Here is a 24,004-nt window from a genome sequence, read left to right on the forward strand (position 1 = left end):
GGATGGAGAGACAGAGGGGAGAGAGATGGATGGGTGGACGGAGAGATAGAGGGGCCTGAAGATGGATGGGTGGACGGAGAGACAGAGGGGAGAGAGATGGATGGGTCGATTGAGAGACAGAGGGGAGATAGATGGATGGGTGGATGGAGAGACAGAGGGGAGAGAGATGGATGGGTGGATGGAGAGACAGAGGGGAGAGAGATGGATCGGTACACGGAGAGACAGAGGGGAGGTAGATGGATGGGTGGACGGAGAGACAGAGGGGCCTGAAGATGGATGGGTGGACGGAGAGACAGAGGGGAGAGAGATGGATGGGTGGATGGAGAGACAGAGGGGAGATAGATGGATGGGTGGACGGAGAGACAGAGGGGCCTGAAGATGGATGGGTGGACGGAGAGACAGAGGGGAGAGAGATGGATGGGTGGATGGAGAGACAGAGGGGAGATAGATGGATGGGTGGACGGAGAGACAGAGGGGCCTGAAGATGGATGGGTGGACGGAGAGACAGAGGGGAGATAGATGGATGGGTGGACGGAGAGACAGAGGGGCCTGAAGATGGATGGGTGGACGGAGAGACAGAGGGGAGAGAGATGGATGGGTGGATGGAGAGACAGAGGGGAGATAGATGGATGGGTGGATGGAGAGACAGAGGGCAGAGAGATGGATGGGTGGATGGAGAGACAGAGGGGAGAGAGATGGATCGGTACACGGAGAGACAGAGGGGAGATAGATGAATCGGTACATGGAGAGACAGAGGGGAGATAGATGGATGGGTGGACGGAGAGACAGAGGGGCCTGAAGATGGATGGGTGGACGGAGAGACAGAGGGAGAGAGATGGATGGGTGGATGGAGAGACAGAGGGGAGATAGATGGATGGGTGGACGGAGAGACAGAGGGGCCTGAAGATGGATGGGTGGACGGAGAGACAGAGGGGAGATAGATGGATGGGTGGACGGAGAGACAGAGGGGCCTGAAGATGGATGGGTGGACGGAGAGACAGAGGGGAGAGAGATGGATGGGTGGATGGAGAGACAGAGGGGAGATAGATGGATGGGTGGATGGAGAGACAGAGGGCAGAGAGATGGATGGGTGGATGGAGAGACAGAGGGGAGAGAGATGGATCGGTACACGGAGAGACAGAGGGGAGATAGATGAATCGGTACATGGAGAGACAGAGGGGAGATAGATGGATGGGTGGACGGAGAGACAGAGGGGCCTGAAGATGGATGGGTGGACGGAGAGACAGAGGGGAGAGAGATGGATGGGTGGACGGAGAGACAGAGGGGCCTGAAGATGGATGGGTGGACGGAGAGACATAGGGGGAGAGAGATGGATGGGTGGATGGAGAGACAGAGGGGAGATAGATGGATGGGTGGACGGAGAGACAGAGGGGCCTGAAGATGGATGGGTGGACGGAGAGACAGAGGGGAGAGAGCTGGATGGGTGGATGGAGAGACAGAGGGGAGAGAGATGGATGGGTGGACGGAGAGATAGAGGGGCCTGAAGATGGATGGGTGGACGGAGAGACAGAGGGGGAGAGAGATGGATGGGTCGATTGAGAGACAGAGGGGAGATAGATGGATGGGTGGATGGAGAGACAGAGGGGAGAGAGATGGATGGGTGCATGGAGAGACAGAGGGGAGAGAGATGGATCGGTACACGGAGAGACAGAGGGGAGAGAGATGGATGGGTGGATGGAGAGACAGAGGGGAGAGAGATGGATGGGTGGATGCAGAGACAGAGGGGAGATAGATGGATGGGTGGATGGAGAGACAGAGGGAGATAGATGGATGGGTGGATGCAGAGACAGAGGGGAGAGAGATGGATGGGTGGACGGAGAGACAGAGGGAGATAGATGGATGGGTGGACGGAGAGACAGAGGGGCCTGAAGATGGATGGGTGGACGGAGAGACAGAGGGGAGAGAGATGGATGGGTGGATGGAGAGACAGAGGGGAGATAGATGGATGGGTGGATGGAGAGACAGAGGGGAGAGAGATGGATCGGTACACGGAGAGACAGAGGGGAGATAGATGAATCGGTACATGGAGAGACAGAGGGGAGATAGATGGATGGGTGGACGGAGAGACAGAGGGGCCTGAAGATGGATGGGTGGACGGAGAGACAGAGGGGAGAGAGATGGATGGGTGGACGGAGAGACAGAGGGGCCTGAAGATGGATGGGTGGACGGAGAGACAGAGGGGAGAGAGATGGATGGGTGGATGGAGAGACAGAGGGGAGATAGATGGATGGGTGGACGGAGAGACAGAGGGGCCTGAAGATGGATGGGTGGACGGAGAGACAGAGGGGAGAGAGATGGATGGGTGGACGGAGAGACAGAGGGGCCTGAAGATGGATGGGTGGACGGAGAGACATAGGGGAGAGAGATGGATGGGTGGATGGAGAGACAGAGGGGAGATAGATGGATGGGTGGACGGAGAGACAGAGGGGCCTGAAGATGGATGGGTGGACGGAGAGACAGAGGGGAGAGAGCTGGATGGGTGGATGGAGAGACAGAGGGGAGAGAGATGGATGGGTGGACGGAGAGATAGAGGGGCCTGAAGATGGATGGGTGGACGGAGAGACAGAGGGGAGAGAGATGGATGGGTCGATTGAGAGACAGAGGGGAGATAGATGGATGGGTGGATGGAGAGACAGAGGGGAGAGAGATGGATGGGTGGATGGAGAGACAGAGGGGAGAGAGATGGATCGGTACACGGAGAGACAGAGGGGAGAGAGATGGATGGGTGGATGGAGAGACAGAGGGGAGAGAGATGGATGGGTGGATGCAGAGACAGAGGGGAGATAGATGGATGGGTGGATGGAGAGACAGAGGGGAGATAGATGGATGGGTGGATGCAGAGACAGAGGGGAGAGAGATGGATGGGTGGACGGAGAGACAGAGGGGAGATAGATGGATGGGTGGACGGAGAGACAGAGGGGCCTGAAGATGGATGGGTGGACGGAGAGACAGAGGGGAGAGAGATGGATGGGTGGATGGAGAGACAGAGGGGAGATAGATGGATGGGTGGATGGATGGAGAGACAGAGGGGAGAGAGATGGATCGGTACACGGAGAGACAGAGGGGAGATAGATGAATCGGTACATGGAGAGACAGAGGGGAGATAGATGGATGGGTGGACGGAGAGACAGAGGGGCCTGAAGATGGATGGGTGGACGGAGAGACAGAGGGGAGAGAGATGGATGGGTGGACGGAGAGACAGAGGGGCCTGAAGATGGATGGGTGGACGGAGAGACAGAGGGGAGAGAGATGGATGGGTGGATGGAGAGACAGAGGGGAGATAGATGGATGGGTGGACGGAGAAACAGAGAGGAGATAGATGGATCGGTACACGGAGAGACAGAGGGGAGATAGATGGATGGGTGGACGGAGAGACAGAGGGGCCTGAAGATGGATGGGTGGACGGAGAGACAGAGGGGAGAGAGATGGATGAGTGGATGGAGAGACAGAGGGGAGATAGATGGATGGGTGGACGGAGAGACAGAGAGGAGATAGATGGATCGGTACACGGAGAGACAGAGGGGAGGTAGATGGATGGGTGGACGGAGAGACAGAGGGCCTGAAGATGGATGGGTGGACGGAGAGACAGAGGGAGAGAGATGGATGGGTGGATGGAGAGACAGAGGGGAGATAGATGGATGGGTGGACGGAGAGACAGAGGGGCCTGAAGATGGATGGGTGGACGGAGACACAGAGGGGAGAGAGATGGATGGGTGGATGGAGAGACAGAGGGGAGATAGATGGATGGGTGGACGGAGAGACAGAGGGGCCTGAAGATGGATGGGTGGACGGAGAGACAGAGGGGAGAGAGATGGATGGGTGGATGGAGAGACAGAGGGGAGAGAGATGGATGGGTGGACGGAGAGACAGAGGGGAGATAGATGGATGGGTGGAAGGAGAGACAGAGGGGCCTGAAGATGGATGGGTGGACGGAGAGACAGAGGGGAGAGAGATGGATGGGTGGATGGAGAGACAGAGGGGAGATAGATGGATGGGTGGATGGATGGAGAGACAGAGGGGAGAGAGATGGATGGGTGGATGGAGAGACAGAGGGGAGAGAGATGGATCGGTACACGGAGAGACAGAGGGGAGATAGATGAATCGGTACATGGAGAGACAGAGGGGAGATAGATGAATCGGTACACGGAGAGACAGAGGGGAGAGAGATGGATGGGTGGATGGAGAGACAGAGGGGAGAGAGATGGATGGGTGGACGGAGAGACAGAGGGGCCTGAAGATGGATGGGTGGACGGAGAGACAGAGGGGAGAGAGATGGATGGGTGGATGGAGAGACAGAGGGGAGAGAGATGGATGGGTGGATGGAGAGACAGAGGGGAGAGAGATGGATGGGTGGATGGAGAGACAGAGGAGCCTGAAGATGGATGGGTGGACGGAGAGACAGAGGGGAGAGAGATGGATGGGTGGATGGAGAGACAGAGGGGAGAGAGATGGATGGGTGGATGGAGAGACAGAGGGGAGAGAGATGGATCGGTACACGGACAGACAGAGGGGAGATAGATGAATCGGTACATGGAGAGACAGAGGGGAGAGAGATGAATCGGTACACGGAGAGACAGAGGGGAGAGAGATGGATGGGTGGATGGAGAGACAGAGGGGAGATAGATGGATGGGTGGACGGAGAGACAGAGGGGCCTGAAGATGGATGGGTGGACGGAGAGACAGAGGGGAGAGAGATGGATGGGTGGATGGAGAGACAGAGGGGAGATAGATGGATGGGTGGATGGAGAGACAGAGGGCAGAGAGATGGATGGGTGGATGGAGAGACAGAGGGGAGAGAGATGGATCGGTACACGGAGAGACAGAGGGGAGATAGATGAATCGGTACATGGAGAGACAGAGGGGAGATAGATGGATGGGTGGACGGAGAGACAGAGGGGAGAGAGATGGATGGGTGGATGGAGAGACAGAGGGGAGATAGATGGATGGGTGGACGGAGAGACAGAGGGGCCTGAAGATGGATGGGTGGACGGAGAGACAGAGGGGAGAGAGCTGGATGGGTGGATGGAGAGACAGAGGGGAGAGAGATGGATGGGTGGACGGAGAGATAGAGGTGCCTGAAGATGGATGGGTGGACGGAGAGACAGAGGGGAGAGAGATGGATGGGTGGATGGAGAGACAGAGGGGAGACAGATGGATCGGTACACGGAGAGACAGAGGGGAGATAGATGAATCGGTACACGGAGAGACAGAGGGGAGAGAGATGGATGGGTGGATGGAGAGACAGAGGGGAGAGAGATGGATGGGTGGATGGAGAGACAGAGGGAGAGAAATGGATGGGTGGATGGAGAGACAGAGGGAGAGAGATGGATCGGTACACGGAGAGACAGAGGGGAGATAGATGAATCGGTACACGGAGAGACAGAGGGGAGAGATGGATGGGTGGATGGAGAGACAGAGGGGAGAGAGATGGATGGGTGGATGCAGAGACAGAGGGGAGATAGATGGATGGGTGGATAGAGAGACAGAGGGGAGAGAGATGGATGGGTGGATGCAGAGACAGAGGGGAGAGAGATGGATGGGTGGACGGAGAGACAGAGGGGAGATAGATGGATGGGTGGACGGAGAGACAGAGGGGCCTGAAGATGGATGGGTGGACGGAGAGACAGAGGGGAGAGAGATGGATGGGTGGATGGAGAGACAGAGGGGAGATATATGGATGGGTGGATGGATGGAGAGACAGAGGGGAGAGAGATGGATGGGTGGATGGAGAGACAGAGGGGAGAGAGATGGATCGGTACACAGAGAGACAGAGGGGAGATAGATGAATCGGTACATGGAGAGACAGAGGGGAGATAGATGAATCGGTACACGGAGAGACAGAGGGAGAGAGATGGATGGGTGGATGGAGAGACAGAGGGGAGATAGATGGATGGGTGGACGGAGAGACAGAGGGGCCTGAAGATGGATGGGTGGACGGAGAGACAGAGGGGAGAGATGGATGGGTGGATGGAGAGACAGAGGGGCCTGAAGATGGATGGGTGGACGGAGAGACAGAGGGGAGAGAGATGGATGGGTGGATGGAGAGACAGAGGGGAGAGAGATGGATGGGTGGATGGAGAGACAGAGGGGGAGAGAGATGGATCGGTACACGGACAGACAGAGGGGAGATAGATGAATCGGTACATGGAGAGACAGAGGGGAGAGAGATGAATCGGTACACGGAGAGACAGAGGGGAGAGAGATGGATGGGTGGACGGAGAGACAGAGGGGCCTGAAGATGGATGGGTGGACGGAGAGACAGAGGGGAGAGAGATGGATGGGTGGATGGAGAGACAGAGGGGAGATAGATGGATGGGTGGATGGAGAGACAGAGGGCAGAGAGATGGATGGGTGGATGGAGAGACAGAGGGAGAGAGATGGATCGGTACACGGAGAGACAGAGGGAGATAGATGAATCGGTACATGGAGAGACAGAGGGGAGATAGATGGATGGGTGGACGGAGAGACAGAGGGGCCTGAAGATGGATGGGTGGACGGAGAGACAGAGGGGAGAGAGATGGATGGGTGGACGGAGAGACAGAGGGGCCTGAAGATGGATGGGTGGACGGAGAGACAGAGGGGAGAGAGATGGATGGGTGGATGGAGAGACAGTGGGGAAATAGATGGATGGGTGGACGGAGAGACAGAGGGGCCTGAAGATGGATGGGTGGACGGAGAGACAGAGGGGAGAGAGCTGGATGGGTGGATGGAGAGACAGAGGGGAGAGAGATGGATGGGTGGACGGAGAGATAGAGGGGCCTGAAGATGGATGGGTGGACGGAGAGACAGAGGGGAGAGAGATGGATGGGTGGATGGAGAGACAGAGGGGAGAGAGATGGATCGGTACACGGAGAGACAGAGGGGAGATAGATGAATCGGTACACGGAGAGACAGAGGGGAGAGAGATGGATGGGTGGATGGAGAGATAGAGGGGAGAGAGATGGATGGGTGGATGGAGAGACAGAGGGGAGAGAGATGGATGGGTGGATGGAGAGACAGAGGGGAGATAGATGAATCGGTACACGGAGAGACAGAGGGGAGAGAGATGGATGGGTGGATGGAGAGACAGAGGGAGAGAGATGGATGGGTGGATGCAGAGACAGAGGGAGAGAGATGGATGGGTGGATGCAGAGACAGAGGGGAGATAGATGGATGGGTGGATAGAGAGACAGAGGGAGAGAGATGGATGGGTGGATGCAGAGACAGAGGGGAGAGAGATGGATGGGTGGACGGAGAGACAGAGGGGAGATAGATGGATGGGTGGACGGAGAGACAGAGGGGCCTGAAGATGGATGGGTGGACGGAGAGACAGAGGGAGAGAGATGGATGGGTGGATGGAGAGACAGAGGGGAGATATATGGATGGGTGGATGGATGGAGAGACAGAGGGGAGAGAGATGGATGGGTGGATGGAGAGACAGAGGGGAGAGAGATGGATCGGTACACAGAGAGACAGAGGGGAGATAGATGAATCGGTACAAGGAGAGACAGAGGGGAGATAGATGAATCGGTACACGGAGAGACAGAGGGGAGAGAGATGGATGGGTGGATGGAGAGACAGAGGGGAGATAGATGGATGGGTGGACGGAGAGACAGAGGGGCCTGAAGATGGATGGGTGGACGGAGAGACAGAGGGGAGAGAGATGGATGGGTGGATGGAGAGACAGAGGGGCCTGAAGATGGATGGGTGGACGGAGAGACAGAGGGGAGAGAGATGGATGGGTGGATGGAGAGACAGAGGGGAGAGAGATGGATGGGTGGATGGAGAGACAGAGGGAGAGAGATGGATGGTACACGGACAGACAGAGGGGAGATAGATGAATCGGTACATGGAGAGACAGAGGGGAGAGAGATGAATCGGTACACGGGGAGACAGAGGGGAGAGAGATGGATGGGTGGACGGAGAGACAGAGGGGCCTGAAGATGGATGGGTGGACGGAGAGACAGAGGGGAGAGAGATGGATGGGTGGATGGAGAGACAGAGGGGAGATAGATGGATGGGTGGATGGAGAGACAGAGGGCAGAGAGATGGATGGGTGGATGGAGAGACAGAGGGGAGAGAGATGGATCGGTACACGGAGAGACAGAGGGGAGATAGATGAATCGGTACATGGAGAGACAGAGGGGAGATAGATGGATGGGTGGACGGAGAGACAGAGGGGCCTGAAGATGGATGGGTGGACGGAGAGACAGAGGGGAGAGAGATGGATGGGTGGACGGAGAGACAGAGGGGCCTGAAGATGGATGGGTGGACGGAGAGACAGAGGGGAGAGAGATGGATGGGTGGATGGAGAGACAGTGGGGAGATAGATGGATGGGTGGACGGAGAGACAGAGGGGCCTGAAGATGGATGGGTGGACGGAGAGACAGAGGGGAGAGAGCTGGATGGGTGGATGGAGAGACAGAGGGGGAGAGATGGATGGGTGGACGGAGAGATAGAGGGGCCTGAAGATGGATGGGTGGACGGAGAGACAGAGGGGAGAGAGATGGATGGGTGGATGGAGAGACAGAGGGGAGAGAGATGGATCGGTACACGGAGAGACAGAGGGGAGATAGATGAATCGGTACACGGAGAGACAGAGGGGAGAGAGATGGATGGGTGGATGGAGAGACAGAGGGAGAGAGATGGATGGGTGGATGGAGAGACAGAGGGGAGAGAGATGGATGGGTGGATGGAGAGACAGAGGGGAGATAGATGAATCGGTACACGGAGAGACAGAGGGGAGAGAGATGGATGGGTGGATGGAGAGACAGAGGGGAGAGAGATGGATGGGTGGATGCAGAGACAGAGGGGAGATAGATGGATGGGTGGATAGAGAGACAGAGGGGAGATAGATGGATGGGTGGATGCAGAGACAGAGGGGAGAGAGATGGATGGGTGGACGGAGAGACAGAGGGGAGATAGATGGATGGGTGGACGGAGAGACAGAGGGGCCTGAAGATGGATGGGTGGACGGAGAGACAGAGGGGAGAGAGATGGATGGGTGGATGGAGAGACAGAGGGCAGAGAGATGGATGGGTGGATGGAGAGACAGAGGGGAGAGAGATGGATCGGTACACGGAGAGACAGAGGGGAGATAGATGAATCGGTACATGGAGAGACAGAGGGGAGATAGATGGATGGGTGGACGGAGAGACAGAGGGGCCTGAAGATGGATGGGTGGACGGAGAGACAGAGGGGAGAGAGATGGATGGGTGGACGGAGAGACAGAGGGGCCTGAAGATGGATGGGTGGACGGAGAGACAGAGGGGAGAGAGATGGATGGGTGGATGGATGGAGAGACAGAGGGGAGATAGATGGATGGGTGGACGGAGAGACAGAGGGGCCTGAAGATGGATGGGTGGACGGAGAGACAGAGGGGAGAGAGCTGGATGGGTGGATGGAGAGACAGAGGGGAGAGAGATGGATGGGTGGATGGAGAGACAGTGGGGAGATAGATGGATGGGTGGACGGAGAGACAGAGGGGCCTGAAGATGGATGGGTGGACGGAGAGACAGAGGGGAGAGAGCTGGATGGGTGGATGGAGAGACAGAGGGGAGAGAGATGGATGGGTGGACGGAGAGATAGAGGGGCCTGAAGATGGATGGGTGGACAGAGAGACAGAGGGGAGAGAGATGGATGGGTGGATGGAGAGACAGAGGGGAGAGAGATGGATCGGTACACGGAGAGACAGAGGGGAGATAGATGAATCGGTACACGGAGAGACAGAGGGGAGAGAGATGGATGGGTGGATGGAGAGACAGAGGGGAGAGAGATGGATGGGTGGATGGAGAGACAGAGGGGAGAGAGATGGATGGGTGGATGGAGAGACAGAGGGGAGAGAGATGGATCGGTACACGGAGAGACAGAGGGGAGATAGATGAATCGGTACACGGAGAGACAGAGGGGAGAGAGATGGATGGGTGGATGGAGAGACAGAGGGGAGAGAGATGGATGGGTGGATGCAGAGACAGAGGGGAGATAGATGGATGGGTGGATAGAGAGACAGAGGGGAGATAGATGGATGGGTGGATGCAGAGACAGAGGGGAGAGAGATGGATGGGTGGACGGAGAGACAGAGGGGAGATAGATGGATGGGTGGACGGAGAGACAGAGGGGCCTGAAGATGGATGGGTGGACGGAGAGACAGAGGGGAGAGAGATGGATGGGTGGATGGAGAGACAGAGGGGAGAGAGATGGATCGGTACACGGAGAGACAGAGGGGAGATAGATGAATCGGTACATGGAGAGACAGAGGGGAGATAGATGGATGGGTGGACGGAGAGACAGAGGGGCCTGAAGATGGATGGGTGGACGGAGAGACAGAGGGGAGAGAGATGGATGGGTGGACGGAGAGACAGAGGGGCCTGAAGATGGATGGGTGGACGGAGAGACAGAGGGGAGAGAGATGGATGGGTGGATGGATGGAGAGACAGAGGGGAGATAGATGGATGGGTGGACGGAGAGACAGAGGGGCCTGAAGATGGATGGGTGGACGGAGAGACAGAGGGGAGAGAGCTGGATGGGTGGATGGAGAGACAGAGGGGAGAGAGATGGATGGGTGGACGGAGAGATAGAGGGGCCTGAAGATGGATGGGTGGACGGAGAGACAGAGGGGAGAGAGATGGATGGGTGGATGGAGAGACAGAGGGGAGAGAGATGGATCGGTACACAGAGAGACAGAGGGGAGATAGATGAATCGGTACACGGAGAGACAGAGGGGAGAGAGATGGATGGGTGGATGGAGAGACAGAGGGGAGAGAGATGGATGGGTGGATGGAGAGACAGAGGGGAGAGAGATGGATGGGTGGATGGAGAGACAGAGGGGAGAGAGATGGATCGGTACACGGAGAGACAGAGGGGAGATAGATGAATCGGTACACGGAGAGACAGAGGGGAGAGAGATGGATGAGTGGATGGAGAGACAGAGGGGAGAGAGATGGATGGGTGGATGCAGAGACAGAGGGGAGAGAGATGGATGGGTGGATGGAGAGACAGAGGGGAGATAGATGGATGGGTGGATGCAGAGACAGAGGGGAGAGAGATGGATGGGTGGACGGAGAGACAGAGGGGAGATAGATGGATGGGTGGACGGAGAGACAGAGGGGCCTGAAGATGGATGGGTGGACGGAGAGACAGAGGGGAGAGAGATGGATGGGTGGATGGAGAGACAGAGGGGAGATAGATGGATGGGTGGATGGATGGAGAGACAGAGGGGAGAGAGATGGATGGGTGGATGGAGAGACAGAGGGGAGAGAGATGGATCGGTACACAGAGAGACAGAGGGGAGATAGATGAATCGGTACATGGAGAGACAGAGGGGAGATAGATGAATCGGTACACGGAGAGACAGAGGGGAGAGAGATGGATGGGTGGATGGAGAGACAGAGGGGAGATAGATGGATGGGTGGACGGAGAGACAGAGGGGCCTGAAGATGGATGGGTGGACGGAGAGACAGAGGGGAGAGAGATGGATGGGTGGATGGAGAGACAGAGGGGAGAGAGATGGATGGGTGGACGTAGAGACAGAGGGGAGAGAGATGGATGGGTGGATGGAGAGACAGAGGGGAGATAGATGGATGGGTGGATGGAGAGACAGAGGGGAGAGAGATGGATGGGTGGATGGAGAGACAGAGGGGCCTGAAGATGGATGGGTGGATGGAGAGACAGAGGGGAGATAGATGGATGGGTGGATGGAGAGACAGAGAGGAGATAGATGGATGGGTGGATGGAGAGACAGAGGGGAGAGAGATGGATCGGTACACGGAGAGACAGAGGGGAGATAGATGGATCGGTACACGGAGAGACAGAGGGGAGATAGATGGATGGGTGGACGGAGAGACAGAGGGGCCTGAAGATGGATGGGTGGATGGAGAGACAGAGGGGAGAGAGATGGATGGGTGGACGGAGAGACAGAGAGGAGATAGATGGATGGGTGGATGGAGAGACAGAGAGGAGATAGATGGATCGGTACACGGCGAGACAGAGGAGATAGATGGATGGGTGGACGGAGAGACAGAGGAGAGAGAGATGGATGGGTGGACGGAGAGACAGAGGGGAGTTAGATGGATGGGTGGACGGAGAGACAGAGGGGCCTGAAGATGGATGGGTGGATGGAGAGACAGAGGGGAGAAAAATGCGTGGCACGCAGAGCAGAGCAGAGTAGCGCGGGTAGGCATGCTGGAGGAGCAGGCAGATTGATAGGGACGCTTAGTGACATGCAGGGAGGAGAGCTGTGTGATGGAGGGGGAGGAGGAGGAGGGAGGTGGCTGTCTGAGGAGGTGAGGCAGCTCCCTTTGTTGGCTCTGATAACTGAGACGGCAGGGGTCCCCTCTGAGATCTGAGATCAATAGCTCAGGGCATAGGAAGTCTGTTAGAGAGGGAGGGAGCATGTGGGCTGGGGATGGACAATGACAGCCTCAGACCTCCCGTACCAGAGTCAGAGAGAACACAGGAGATCACATGAACCAGCTCCCACCACAGCCTCTATTCCCACAGCCCCACAGGCCCACATCCTCTATTCCCAAAGCCCCACAGCTCCACAGTCTCTACTCCCACAGCCCCACAGCCTCTATTCCCACAGCACCACAGTCTCTATTCCCACAGCCCCACAGCTCCACAGCTTCTATTCCCACAGCCTCTAGTCACAGAGAGTACAGGAGATTACATGAACCAGCTCCCACCACATCCTCTATTCCCACAGCCCCACATCTCCACACCCTCTATTCCCACAGTCCCACAGCTCCATGGCCTCTATTCCCACAGCTCCACACCCTCTATTCCCACAGCCCCACAGCTCCACACCCTCTATTCCCACAGTCCCACAGCTCCATGGCCTCTATTCCCACAGTTCCACACCCTCTATTCCCACAGTCCCACAGCTCCATGGCCTCTATTCCCACAGCTCCACACCCTCTATTCCCACAGATCCACACTCTCTATTCCCACAGCTCCACACCCTCTATTCCCACAGTCCCACAGCTCCATGACCTCTATTCCCACAGAACCACACCCTCTATTCCCACAGCTCCACACCCTCTATTCCCACAGTCCCACAGCTCCATGGCCTCTATTCCCACAGCCCACAGCCTCTATTCTCAAAGCCCCACAACCTCTATTCCCACAGCCCCACAGCTCCACACCCTCTATTCCCACAGCCCCACATCCTCTATTCCCACAGTCTCACAGCCCCACTGACTCTATTCCCACAGCCCCACTGCCTCTATTCTCACAACTCCACAGCCTCTATTCCCACAGCTCCACAGCTCCACAGCCTCTATCCCCCCAGCCCACAGCCTCTATTTCCAAACCCCCACAACCTCTATCCCCACAGCCTCTATTCTCACAGCCCCACAGCCTCTATTCCCACAGCCCCACAGCCTCTATTCCCACAGCCCCACAGCCTTGGACCATGCAGGGATCTGAACATAGCATGTTCTACCCCTGCCTGGGCAGGTGATGGTGTGGTGAATTTGCCAGGGGAAAGAGAGATGCCAGCCACAGGCGTGGCTTTACAACATGGGAGGTATGGATTGACACAGAGAGAGAGAGACTCTGGCCCACGTCTCATGTAACAACCCATCCCCCCATCCCCCACGGCATACAGTATATGTTGCTGACTAGCTTATACATTGAGTGTACAAAACATTAGGAACACTTTCCTAATATTAAGTTGCCCTCTGAACAGCCTCAGTTTATCAGGTCAAGGACTCTACAAGGTGTAGAAAATGTTCCACAGGGATGCTGGCCCATGTTGACTCCAATGCTTCCCACAGTTTTGTCAAGTTGGCTGGATGTCCTTTGGGTGGTGGACCATTCTTGATACACACAGGAAAGTATTGAACTTGAAAAACCCAGCAGCGTTGCAGTTCTTGACACCGTCAAACCGGTGTGCCTGGCACCTACTACAGTACCATACTGTACCAGTACCATACTGTACCAGTACCATACAAAGGCACTTCAATATTTTGTTTTGCCCGTTCTGAATGGCACACATACACAATTCATGTCTCAATTGTCTCATGGCTTAACAAAAACTTTTTTAACCTGTCTCCTCCCCTTCATCTGCACTGATCCAGTGGTTTATGATGTGAATAGAGCTGTCAGAGCCCGAGTCACTAATATGTTTTCTACTAACCTCCTGTGATGAGCGGAAACATCTTCAATGTAATCTCTTGACCGTTTCAGTGTAGAGAAGTAGAGTTCATTGTCGTGTCATGTCTGTAATATTTCTATCTCAGGTTGTCACTCACAACCATTGTTAAAGGTCCAATGCAGCCAATTTGATCTCAATATCAAATCATTTCTGTGTAACAATTAAGTACCTTACTGTGATTGTTTTCAAAATGGTCAACTAGAAACAAAAATGGCTTCTTAGCAAGTTACTGTGATTGTTTTCAAAATGGTCAACTAGAAACAAAAAGAGTAAAAAATGACTGCCTGATGATGTCAGGCCAAAATTCTATCCCATCAAACAGCTCTTACACTAAAAGGACATTATCATAATTTTAACAATTTCAATCACCGTAGACAAACAAACAGCTGATAATTCCAGATGTGAATGTGAGAGAAGATATATATATATATATATATATATATAGGACCATGCCATGTGTCTTAAACACTGTAAAAGGTGTCCACCAAGGTGTCTGTCAACACCAGGTCATTTACCTAACAGATTGTAAGAAAATAATAGCAGTACAGTTCCTAACTTCTGTCCCCACAACCAAGTCCAGGGTTGGGGAGTAACGGATACATGTAAGGGATTACAAAAAAATGGTAACTGTAATTCGTTAAATTACAAAAGAATGTATATATATTTTGAAAAACTAGATGATGACCCTGAGGATTACTTTTCAAATCAGAAAGGATGTTTACAAAAAAAAAATATTTGACACTTCTCTCTTTTCTCAATGACATTCAAATCAGCATTGAAAAAGGCGCAAGTTTAAGTTTGTTCCACCTGAGTGAGTCTGACCACAAGTCAGAGACCACTATGATGTCAGAGACCACTATGATGACACACAAAATGTATCTGATCAATCGTGAGAAAAGACCACAAATAGTTTTTTTGTAAGCTACAGTCCAAGCTATGTTTTCCAATGGTGCGACTGCTGTCTTCCAACTTGAATAAATGCTTGGAGGTGAGGATGACAGCAGTGGTGTAGTCTACGGTGATACGGATATCACTTATTATTGATATCTACATAGCGTATTGATGTTTGCGATTTGCGCCTTATGGATTGTGGTTGTTGTGGATGGCTGTTCACAATTCTTAATGTGTATTTGAACCCAATAATGGTTGAATTCAAGAAGTTTAAGCTGCCTATCAATCATTGTTTTTGAAACCAGTGGGTAGCCAGTGAAAAATGTGCTCTCGCAACAGCTGCATAGTGCTGATCCCAGCCTATGGAATAACATAGGCTTTTATTGCTCAATCTAATTGATGCTGATAAAAGAAAATCCATAGGCCTAATGGACACATGCTCAAACTCACACACTTTTGATAGACTTAAAGGGACAATCTGTAGTTGCTACATCCATTTTTGAACTTATAAATTATATATATCCAGAATGTAACTCATAAATGCCTCGTGTGTTACACTGTCACACTCCACGAGAACCCAAAATATAAACTTGTCTTTCTCCAATGTTTGTAAACATTGTACATGTAAACAAACACTGTATACCCTCATAACATGGTTAAAACTACACTTGTTATATGATGGATGGTTAGTCCTTGCATCCATAGCTCTGTCTATTCATCTGAGATACGTTTCTCCAAGTCCATCCCTCAGCTTTTTACCTAAACAGAGGAGGGGCAACCATGTTGTTATTGTTTCATCAATGGATTTGCCCTTCATACAGCTGCATATTATCAAGATATCAGTGTCATCAACAAAAAGGTCAACAATAGGCCTATAGCAAATGCAGCATGTGGCATTCATTTTTCACAAGTAAATAAGTAACAAGTAAACCAAATGCATGCTTTTCTACCGTTCGCTACCTGCACCCGCACGCCCGGCTAGCATCACCACCCTGGATGGTTCCGACCTAGAATATGTGGACATCTATAAGTACCTAGGTGTCTGGCTAGACTGTAAACTCTCCTTCCAGACTCATATCAAATCAAATCATCATATCAAATCTAGAGTCGGCTTTCTATTTCACAACAAAGCCTCCTTCACTCATGCCGCAAAACTTACCCTCGTAAAACTGACTATCCTACCGATCCTCGACTTCGCCGATGTCATCTACAAAATAGCTTCCAATACTCTACTCAGCAAACTGGATGCAGTTTATCACAGTGCCATCCATTTTGTTACTAAAGCACCTTATACCTCCCACCACCGGCTGGCCCTCGCTACATGTTCGTCGCCAGACCCACTGGCTCCAGGTCATCTACAAGTCTATGCTAGGTAAAGCTCCGCCTTATCTCAGTTCACTGGTCACGATGGCAACACCCACCCGTAGCACACGCTCCAGCAGGTGTATCTCACTGATCATCCCTAAAGCCAAAAGCTCATTTGGCCGACTTTCCTTCCAGTTCTCTGCTGCCTGCGACTGGAACGAATTGCAAAAATCTCTGGAGTTGGAGACTTTTATCTCCCTCACCAACTTTAAACATCTGTTATCTGAGCAGCTAACCGATCGCTGCAGCTGTACATAGTCCATCTGTAAATAGCCCACTCAATTTACCTACCTCATCCCCATACTGTTTTTATTTTATTTACTTTTCTGCTCTTTTGCACACCAGTATCTGTACCTGCACATGTTCATCTGATCATTTATTTGGGTAATCCAAAAGTTGTTACTGATTACAATTTTGGACAGAGAACAAGTAACTGTAACGGATTACACTTAGAAAGTAACCTACCCAACCAACATTTTTCAACACTGTTTTGGTGTAGCTGTTAATTTTATTTGGACATGAAAATTGACAGATTTAGCTGTTCTGTATAGTCAGGGCCCACCAATTTTGAGGCACCAGCTCATCGATCAAAAGTCCCTATGCATGCTGAGTGACACAATTAGTCTCATAGACATAGTAAATGTAAATCCAGGACACTAAATGATATGTTACATTTATACGTTTGTGTATGGTTACATAAGACAGAAAGTTACTTAAGACAAAAACTAAAGTAGGATGGTTCGGCTTGTTCCAATCTCATCACAGAAACCTTTAGCATTTGAATTCATTAGCAACTTTGTAACTACTTACTACTTCTTAGCTACTTTGCAGCTACTTAGCATGTTAGCTAACCCTTCCCCTAACCCTAACCTTAAACCCCTAACCCCTAGCCTAGCTAACGTTAGCCACAACAAATTGGAATTTGTAACATATCATTCATTCTGCAAATTTGTAAGATATTGTACGAATTTCAATTCGTAACATATTGTACAAATTACAATTTTTTACATACCATATGAATTGTAATTTGTAACACAATCTCAGCAAAAAAGAAACGTCCTTTCACTGTCAACTGTGTTTATTTTCAGCAAACTTAACATGTGTAAATATTTGTATGTACATAACAAGATTCAACAACTGAGACATAAACTGAACAAGTTCCACAGACATGTGACTAACAGAAATTGAATAATATGTCCCTGAACAAAGGGGGGTTCAAAATCAAAAGAAACAGTCAGTATCTGGTGTGGCCACCAGCTGCATTAAGTACTGCAGTGCATCTCCTCCTCATGGACTGTACCAGATTTGCCAGTTCTTGCTGTGAGATGTTACCCCACTCTTCCACCAAGGCACCTGCAAGTTCCCGGACATTTCTGGGGGGAATAGCCCTAGCCCTCACCCTCCATTCCAACAGGTCCCAGACGTGCTCAATGGGATTGAGATCCGGACTCTTCGCTGGCCATGGCAGAACACTGACATACCTGTCTTGCAGGAAATCACGCACAGAATGAGCAGTGTGGCTGGTGGCATTGTCATGCTTGGAGGGTCATGGCAGGATGAGCCTGCAGGAAGGCTACCACATGAGGGAGGAGGATGTCTTCCTTGTAACGCACAGCGGTGGGATTGCTTGCAATGACAACAAGCTCAGTCTGATGATGCTGTGACACACCGCCCCAGATCATAAAGGACCCTCCACCTCCAAATTGATCCCGCTCCAGAGTACAGGCCTCGGTGTAACGCTCATTCCTTTGACGATAAACGCAAATCAGACCATCACCCCTGGTGAGACAAAACCGCGACTCGTCAGTGAAGAGCATTTTTTGCCAGTCCTGTCTGGTCCAGCGATGGTGGGTTTGTGCCCATAGGCAACATTGTTGCCAGTGATGTCTGGTAAGGACCTGCTTTACAACAGGCCTACAAGCCATCAGTTCAGCCTCTCTCAGCCTGTTGCGGACAGTCTGAGCACTGATGTAGGGATTGTGCGTTCCTGGTGTATCTCGGGCAGTTGTTGTTGCCATCCTGTACCTGTCCAGCAGGTGTGATGTTCGGATGTACCGATCCTGTGCAGGTGTTGTTAGACGTGGTCTGCCACTGCGAGGACGGCTGTCCGTCCTGTCTACCTGTAGTGCTGTCATAGGTGTCTCACAGTACGGACATTGCAATTTATTGCCCTGGCCACATCTGCAGTCCTCATGCCTCCTTGCAGCATGCCTAAGGCACATTCACACAAATAAGCAGGGACCCTGGGCACCTTTATTTTGGTGTTTTTCAGAGTCAGTAGAAAGGCCTCTTTAGTGTTAGTGTCTTAACGACCATTCCACAGGTGCATGTTCATGAATTGTTCATGAATTGTTTATGAATTGTTTAAGACACTAAGCTGTTAGTGTCTTAACGACCATTCCACAGGTGCATGTTCATGAATTGACCATGGTGCTTGCCTACGGAGCTGTGAGGGGAACGGCACCTCAGTACCTCCAGGCTCTGATCAGGCCCTACACCCAAACAAGGGCACTGCGTTCATCCACCTCTGGCCTGCTCGCCTCCCTACCACTGAGGAAGTACAGTTCCCGCGCAGCCCAGTCAAAACTGTTCGCTGCTCTGGCCCCCCAATGGTGGAACAAACTCCCTCACAACGCCAGGACAGCGGAGTCAATCACCACCTTCCGGAGACACCTGAAACCCCACCTCTTTCAGGAATACCTAGGATAGGATAAAGTAATCATTCTCACACCCCCCCTTAAAAGATTTAGATGCACTATTGTAAAGTGGCTGTTCCACTGGATGTCTTAAGGTGAACGCACCAATTTGTAAGTCGCTCTGGATAAGAGCGTCTGCTAAATTACTTAAATGTAAATGTAAATGTAATTGTTTATGGTTCATTGAACAAGCATGGGAAACAGTGTTTAAACCCTTTACAATGAAGATCTGTGAAGTTATTTGGATTTTTACGAATTATCTTTGAAAGACAGGGTCCTAAAAAAGGAAAGTTTCTTTTTTTGCGGAGTATATCATACGAAATTGATGATGGACATCCACAAATGAATACATACCATACAAAACTTAGAATCCTAGAATCCTGGCACATAAAGACAAGAGATGTCTGTGTTCTTCCCTCTCTCGCACATAAAAACAAGATATGTCTGTTGCCTTCCCTTCCTGGCACATAAACACAAGAGATATCTGTTGCCTTCCCTCCCTGGCACATAAACACAATATATGTCTGTTGCCTTCCCTCCCTGGCACATAAACACAAAAGATGTCTGTTGCCTTCCCTCCCTGACACATAAACACAAGAGATGTCTGTTGCCTTCCCTCCCTGGCACATAAACACAAGAGATGTCTGTTGCCTTCCCTCCCTGGCACATAAACACAAGAGATGTCTGTTGCTTTCCCTCCCTGGCACATAAACACAATAGAAAGAACCCAACCCTCATGTCAGATGTCAGCCTAGTATTCACAGTCCTCCAGTGAGTAGGGGAAGATGTGTTGTGCTGTCAGTGGTAATTACAGGTTGCATGCCAAATGGCACCCTATTCCCTATGTAGTGAACTACTTTCGACCAGGGCCCTTAGGGCAGGCAGCCATGGAGTTTTTGTGTGGCTGCCGTAGTGGCTGTGACTGAGGGCGTTTCGCTCCATTTCTGTCACAAGATTTGATGGCATGCCCTATTCCACAGAGGTAGCACTCGACTGTGTGCAGCTATGCACTGGTTATACTTAGATGACAGTGAGTGTTGGAAAATGACATCAGAACTCCCTGAAATCTGACTGTAAATAATATCGTATTTATATGACCGTAATTACTATATAGATTTATAGCCTACTGTGAATGATTCATGGTGGGTCTTGTGGAAAGACTGGGGTATAAAATGAATACATGTAGGATGTAAAAATAGATTCTCGTCATGCTAGTAAGTAAACAAACTTAAACCACTGTTGATACTTAGATTAATAAAAGCTAAATTATATATTTGCCAGTAGATACTTTTTATTTATGTTAAATGCTGTGCTGTACATAAAATGAAGCTGTTGGATTAAACTTGATGAAAAGAAAATGTGTGCAAAGCAAACGTGTTTCAAGAGGCGATGTCTTCTTGCTAAATTGGAAATAAATTCATAGGCAATAGCTCCCTCTTTATTGAATTATTTAAGAGGCAATCATGAAACATAAATAAGGCTTGGTTTATATGCTACCTAAACTTTACAGCTGAGAACACTGCTCTACTATACAACCAGCAATTTTTTACATAACATCACTTCCTTTGAGTTACATTTTTTGGGGGAACAATTGAAGCACACACACAAAGTTGCATGCAAACAATAGCCAAGTGTCAAAGGAAGTTACCAATGCACGGTTGAGTCTGGGGCTGGTGAGTGTGCTGTCTGCTTCAAACACATCTGTGGAAGATTCAAGATAAACAGTCTATAGACTTTCCGGCCCACCTATTTTTATTGTCTGGATCTTTGATTCTTATGTAAAGCAACCATGTCATTCAGGAAGGGACATTGTTCTGTGACCTTTCTTTGTCTATTATTCCTCTTCCTCTGTGTCAGAGATTACTTCACTTCTTTGGTGTGTGTTTATTTGTTTAGAGTCCATTTCTTTGTTCAAGGACAAGTCATGTTTTAGGTGACTCAATTTAGATAAAATGTCATGCTCACAGGTTTGCCATATGTAGTGACAGCAGCATATTGCCAGCGCCAAATTGACCTTGTTATTGTGTTGTATTTTGTTGCTAGACCTTGTCTCACCGTCTCTTCCCTCTGTGTTCCAGGTGGCACCTCTCGGTGGTCCTCCCCACCCTGTGACTGCTGCTGCAAGAACCACAAAGGTGACGGAGGGGGCGAGAGCGGCACCTCCTTCAACGAGCTCTCCACCTCCAGCTCTGAGAGCCAGTCAGAGGCCAGCTCACCCCAGGGCACCGTCATCTGTGGGCCAGTCAACCGGCAGTCCCACTCCCATGTCCAGACCCTGGACCGGCCGCTGAAGAAGGGCCCAGTGCAGATGCTGCAGCAGTCAGAACAGCGCAGGAAGAGTGATCTCCTCCGCACGCTCACCACTAGCTCCCGAGACACCAGCACCTGTAAGAAGAGGCCAGCTAAGGAGAAGATGACCATTGAGGAGGAGCTGGAGAAATGCATCCAGGACTTTCGTAAGATCAAGATCCCTGAACGCTTCCCGGAGAGGAAGTACATGTGGCAGGCGGAGCTGCTGAGAAAGTACCGTCTCTGAGACGGAGCCAGGCTAGCTGCTGTAGGAGTCACAAAGACGGAGCCAGGCTAGCTGCAGTAGAAGTCACAAAGACAAGCATAAAACCATGACTGTTTAGCTAACTGTATGTATTGTATGTATGTAGGTATTGTATGTGTGTATGTATGTATGTAGGTATTGTATGTGTGTATGTATGTATGTAGGTATTGTATGTGTGTATGTATGTATGTATGTATGTAGGTATTGTATGTGTGTATGTATGTATGTAGGTATTGTATGTGTGTATGTATGTATGTATGTATGTATGTAGGTATTGTATGTGTGTATGTATGTAGGTATTGTATGTGTGTATGTGTGTATGTAGGTATTGTATGTGTGTATGTGTGTATGTATGTATGTAGGTATTGTATGTGTGTATGTGTGTATGTATGTATGTAGGTATTGTATGTGTGTTTTAATATATGTACACTGCCTTCAGAAAGTATTCTTACCCCTTGACTTATTCCACATTATGTTATGTTACAGCTTGAATTCAACATGGAATAAATTGATTTTCCCACCCATCTACTCACAATGCCCCATAATGAAAAAGTGAAAACATGTTTTGAAAATAAAATACAGAAATATCTCATTTAAATAAGTATACACACCTCTGAGTCAATACATGTTAGAATCCCCTTTGGCAGTGATTAAAGCTGTGGGTCTTTCTGGGTAAGTCTCTAAGAGCGTTGCACACCTTGATTGTGCAGTATTTGCACATTATTATTTAAAAAATTCTTCAAGATCTTTTAAGTTGGTTGTTGATCATTGCTAGACATGTCTTGCCATAGATTTTAAAGCAGACTTAAGTCAAAACTGTAACTCGGCTACTCAAGAACATTCACTGTCTTCTTGGTAAGCAACTCCAGTGTAGATTTGGCCTTGTGTTTTAGGTTATTGTCCTGCTGAAAGGGGAATTTGTCTCCCAGGGTCCTTTGGAAGCAGACTGAACCAGGTTTTCCTCTAGGATTTTGTCTGTGCTTAGCTCCATTCGGTTTATTTTTTATCCTGAAACTCTTACTCTTAAGAGTAGTTGTCAGTGATTGTTCTCAGTGTTGTGTTGGATTTGCACTAAACATAACACTTTGTATTCAAGACAAAACATTTAAAAAATGGTCACATTATTTGCAGTTTTACTTTAGTGCCTTATTGCAAATATGCATGTTTTGGAATATTTTTTATTCTGTAAAGGCTTCCTTCTTTTCAATTGGTCATTTAGTTATTTTTGTGGAGCAACTACAATGTTGTTGATCCATCTTCAGTTTTCTCACAGCCATTAAACTCTAACTATTTTAAAGTCACCATCGGCCTCATAGTGAAATCCCTGAGCAGTTTCCTTCCTCTCCGGCAACTGAGTTAGGAAGGACACCTGTATCTTTGTAGTGACTGGGTGTATTGATTCATCATCCAAAGTGTAATTAATAACGTCACCATGCTCAAAGGGATATTCAATGTCTCTCTTTTTTTACCAATAGGTGCCCTTCTTTACGAGGCATTGGAAACCCTCCCTGGTGTATGTGGTTGAATCTGTGTTTGAAATTCAATGCTCAACTAAGGGACCTTACAGATAATTCTGTGTGTGGGGTACAGAGATGAGATAGTCATTCCAAAATCATGTTAAACACTATTATTGCACACAGTCCATACAACTTATTATGTGATGTTTTAAGAAAATGTTTACTCCTGAGTTTATTTAGACTTGCCCTAACAAAGGCATTGAATACTTATTGACTCGAGACATTTCAGCTTTTCAATTAATATGTAATAATAATAATTCCACTTTGACATTATGGGGTATTGTGTCCATTTAATCCATTTTGAATTCAAGCTGTAACACAACAACATTTGGAAAAAGTCAAGGGGCGTGAATACTTTCTGAAGGCACTGTATGTATGTCTGTATGTATGTATGTATGTATGTATGTATGTATGTATGTATGTATGTATGTATGTATGTATGTATGTATGTATATGTCTGTCTGTATGTGTGTGTGTATGTATGTATGTATGTATGTCTGTCTGTCTGTCTGTCTGTCTGTCTGTCTGTCTGTCTGTCTGTCTGTCTGTCTGTCTGTCTGTCTGTCTGTCTGTCTGTCTGTCTGTCTGTCTGTATGTATGTATGTATGTATGTATGTATGTGTTCACCACTGCCTCGGAGCGTCTACTGTATAACTTATGCTTTAGGTTCTGGATGGCTGTTCTCAATGAAATAATGACATTGGACAAAAGACATATCTTTCTTCCTCAAACGCTTACTCTCCAAGGATATATCTGATGGCACAGTTTTATCAACAATCTTTTAAAAGCACTAAAGAGCACAATTGGTGTGCGTGAGATTGTGTTA

General features: G+C 50.1%; 1 protein-coding gene across 1 annotated transcript in view; it reads left to right on the top strand.

The window, feature by feature from the left end:
• Window positions 1–22,273, top strand: part of kctd16b (potassium channel tetramerization domain containing 16b) — a 138,758-nt gene extending 116,485 nt beyond the window's left edge. Inside the window, exon 2 of the mRNA XM_029671796.2 lies at window positions 21,186–22,273. Coding sequence (XP_029527656.1) covers window positions 21,186–21,643 — 458 coding nt within the window. The 3' untranslated portion in view covers window positions 21,644–22,273. The remainder of the gene's footprint in view (window positions 1–21,185) is intronic.
• The last annotated feature ends 1,731 nt before the right edge of the window (window positions 22,274–24,004 follow it).

This window comes from Oncorhynchus nerka, linkage group LG10 (genome assembly GCF_034236695.1).
Source record: "Oncorhynchus nerka isolate Pitt River linkage group LG10, Oner_Uvic_2.0, whole genome shotgun sequence".
Taxonomy (NCBI): Eukaryota; Metazoa; Chordata; class Actinopteri; order Salmoniformes; family Salmonidae; genus Oncorhynchus; species Oncorhynchus nerka.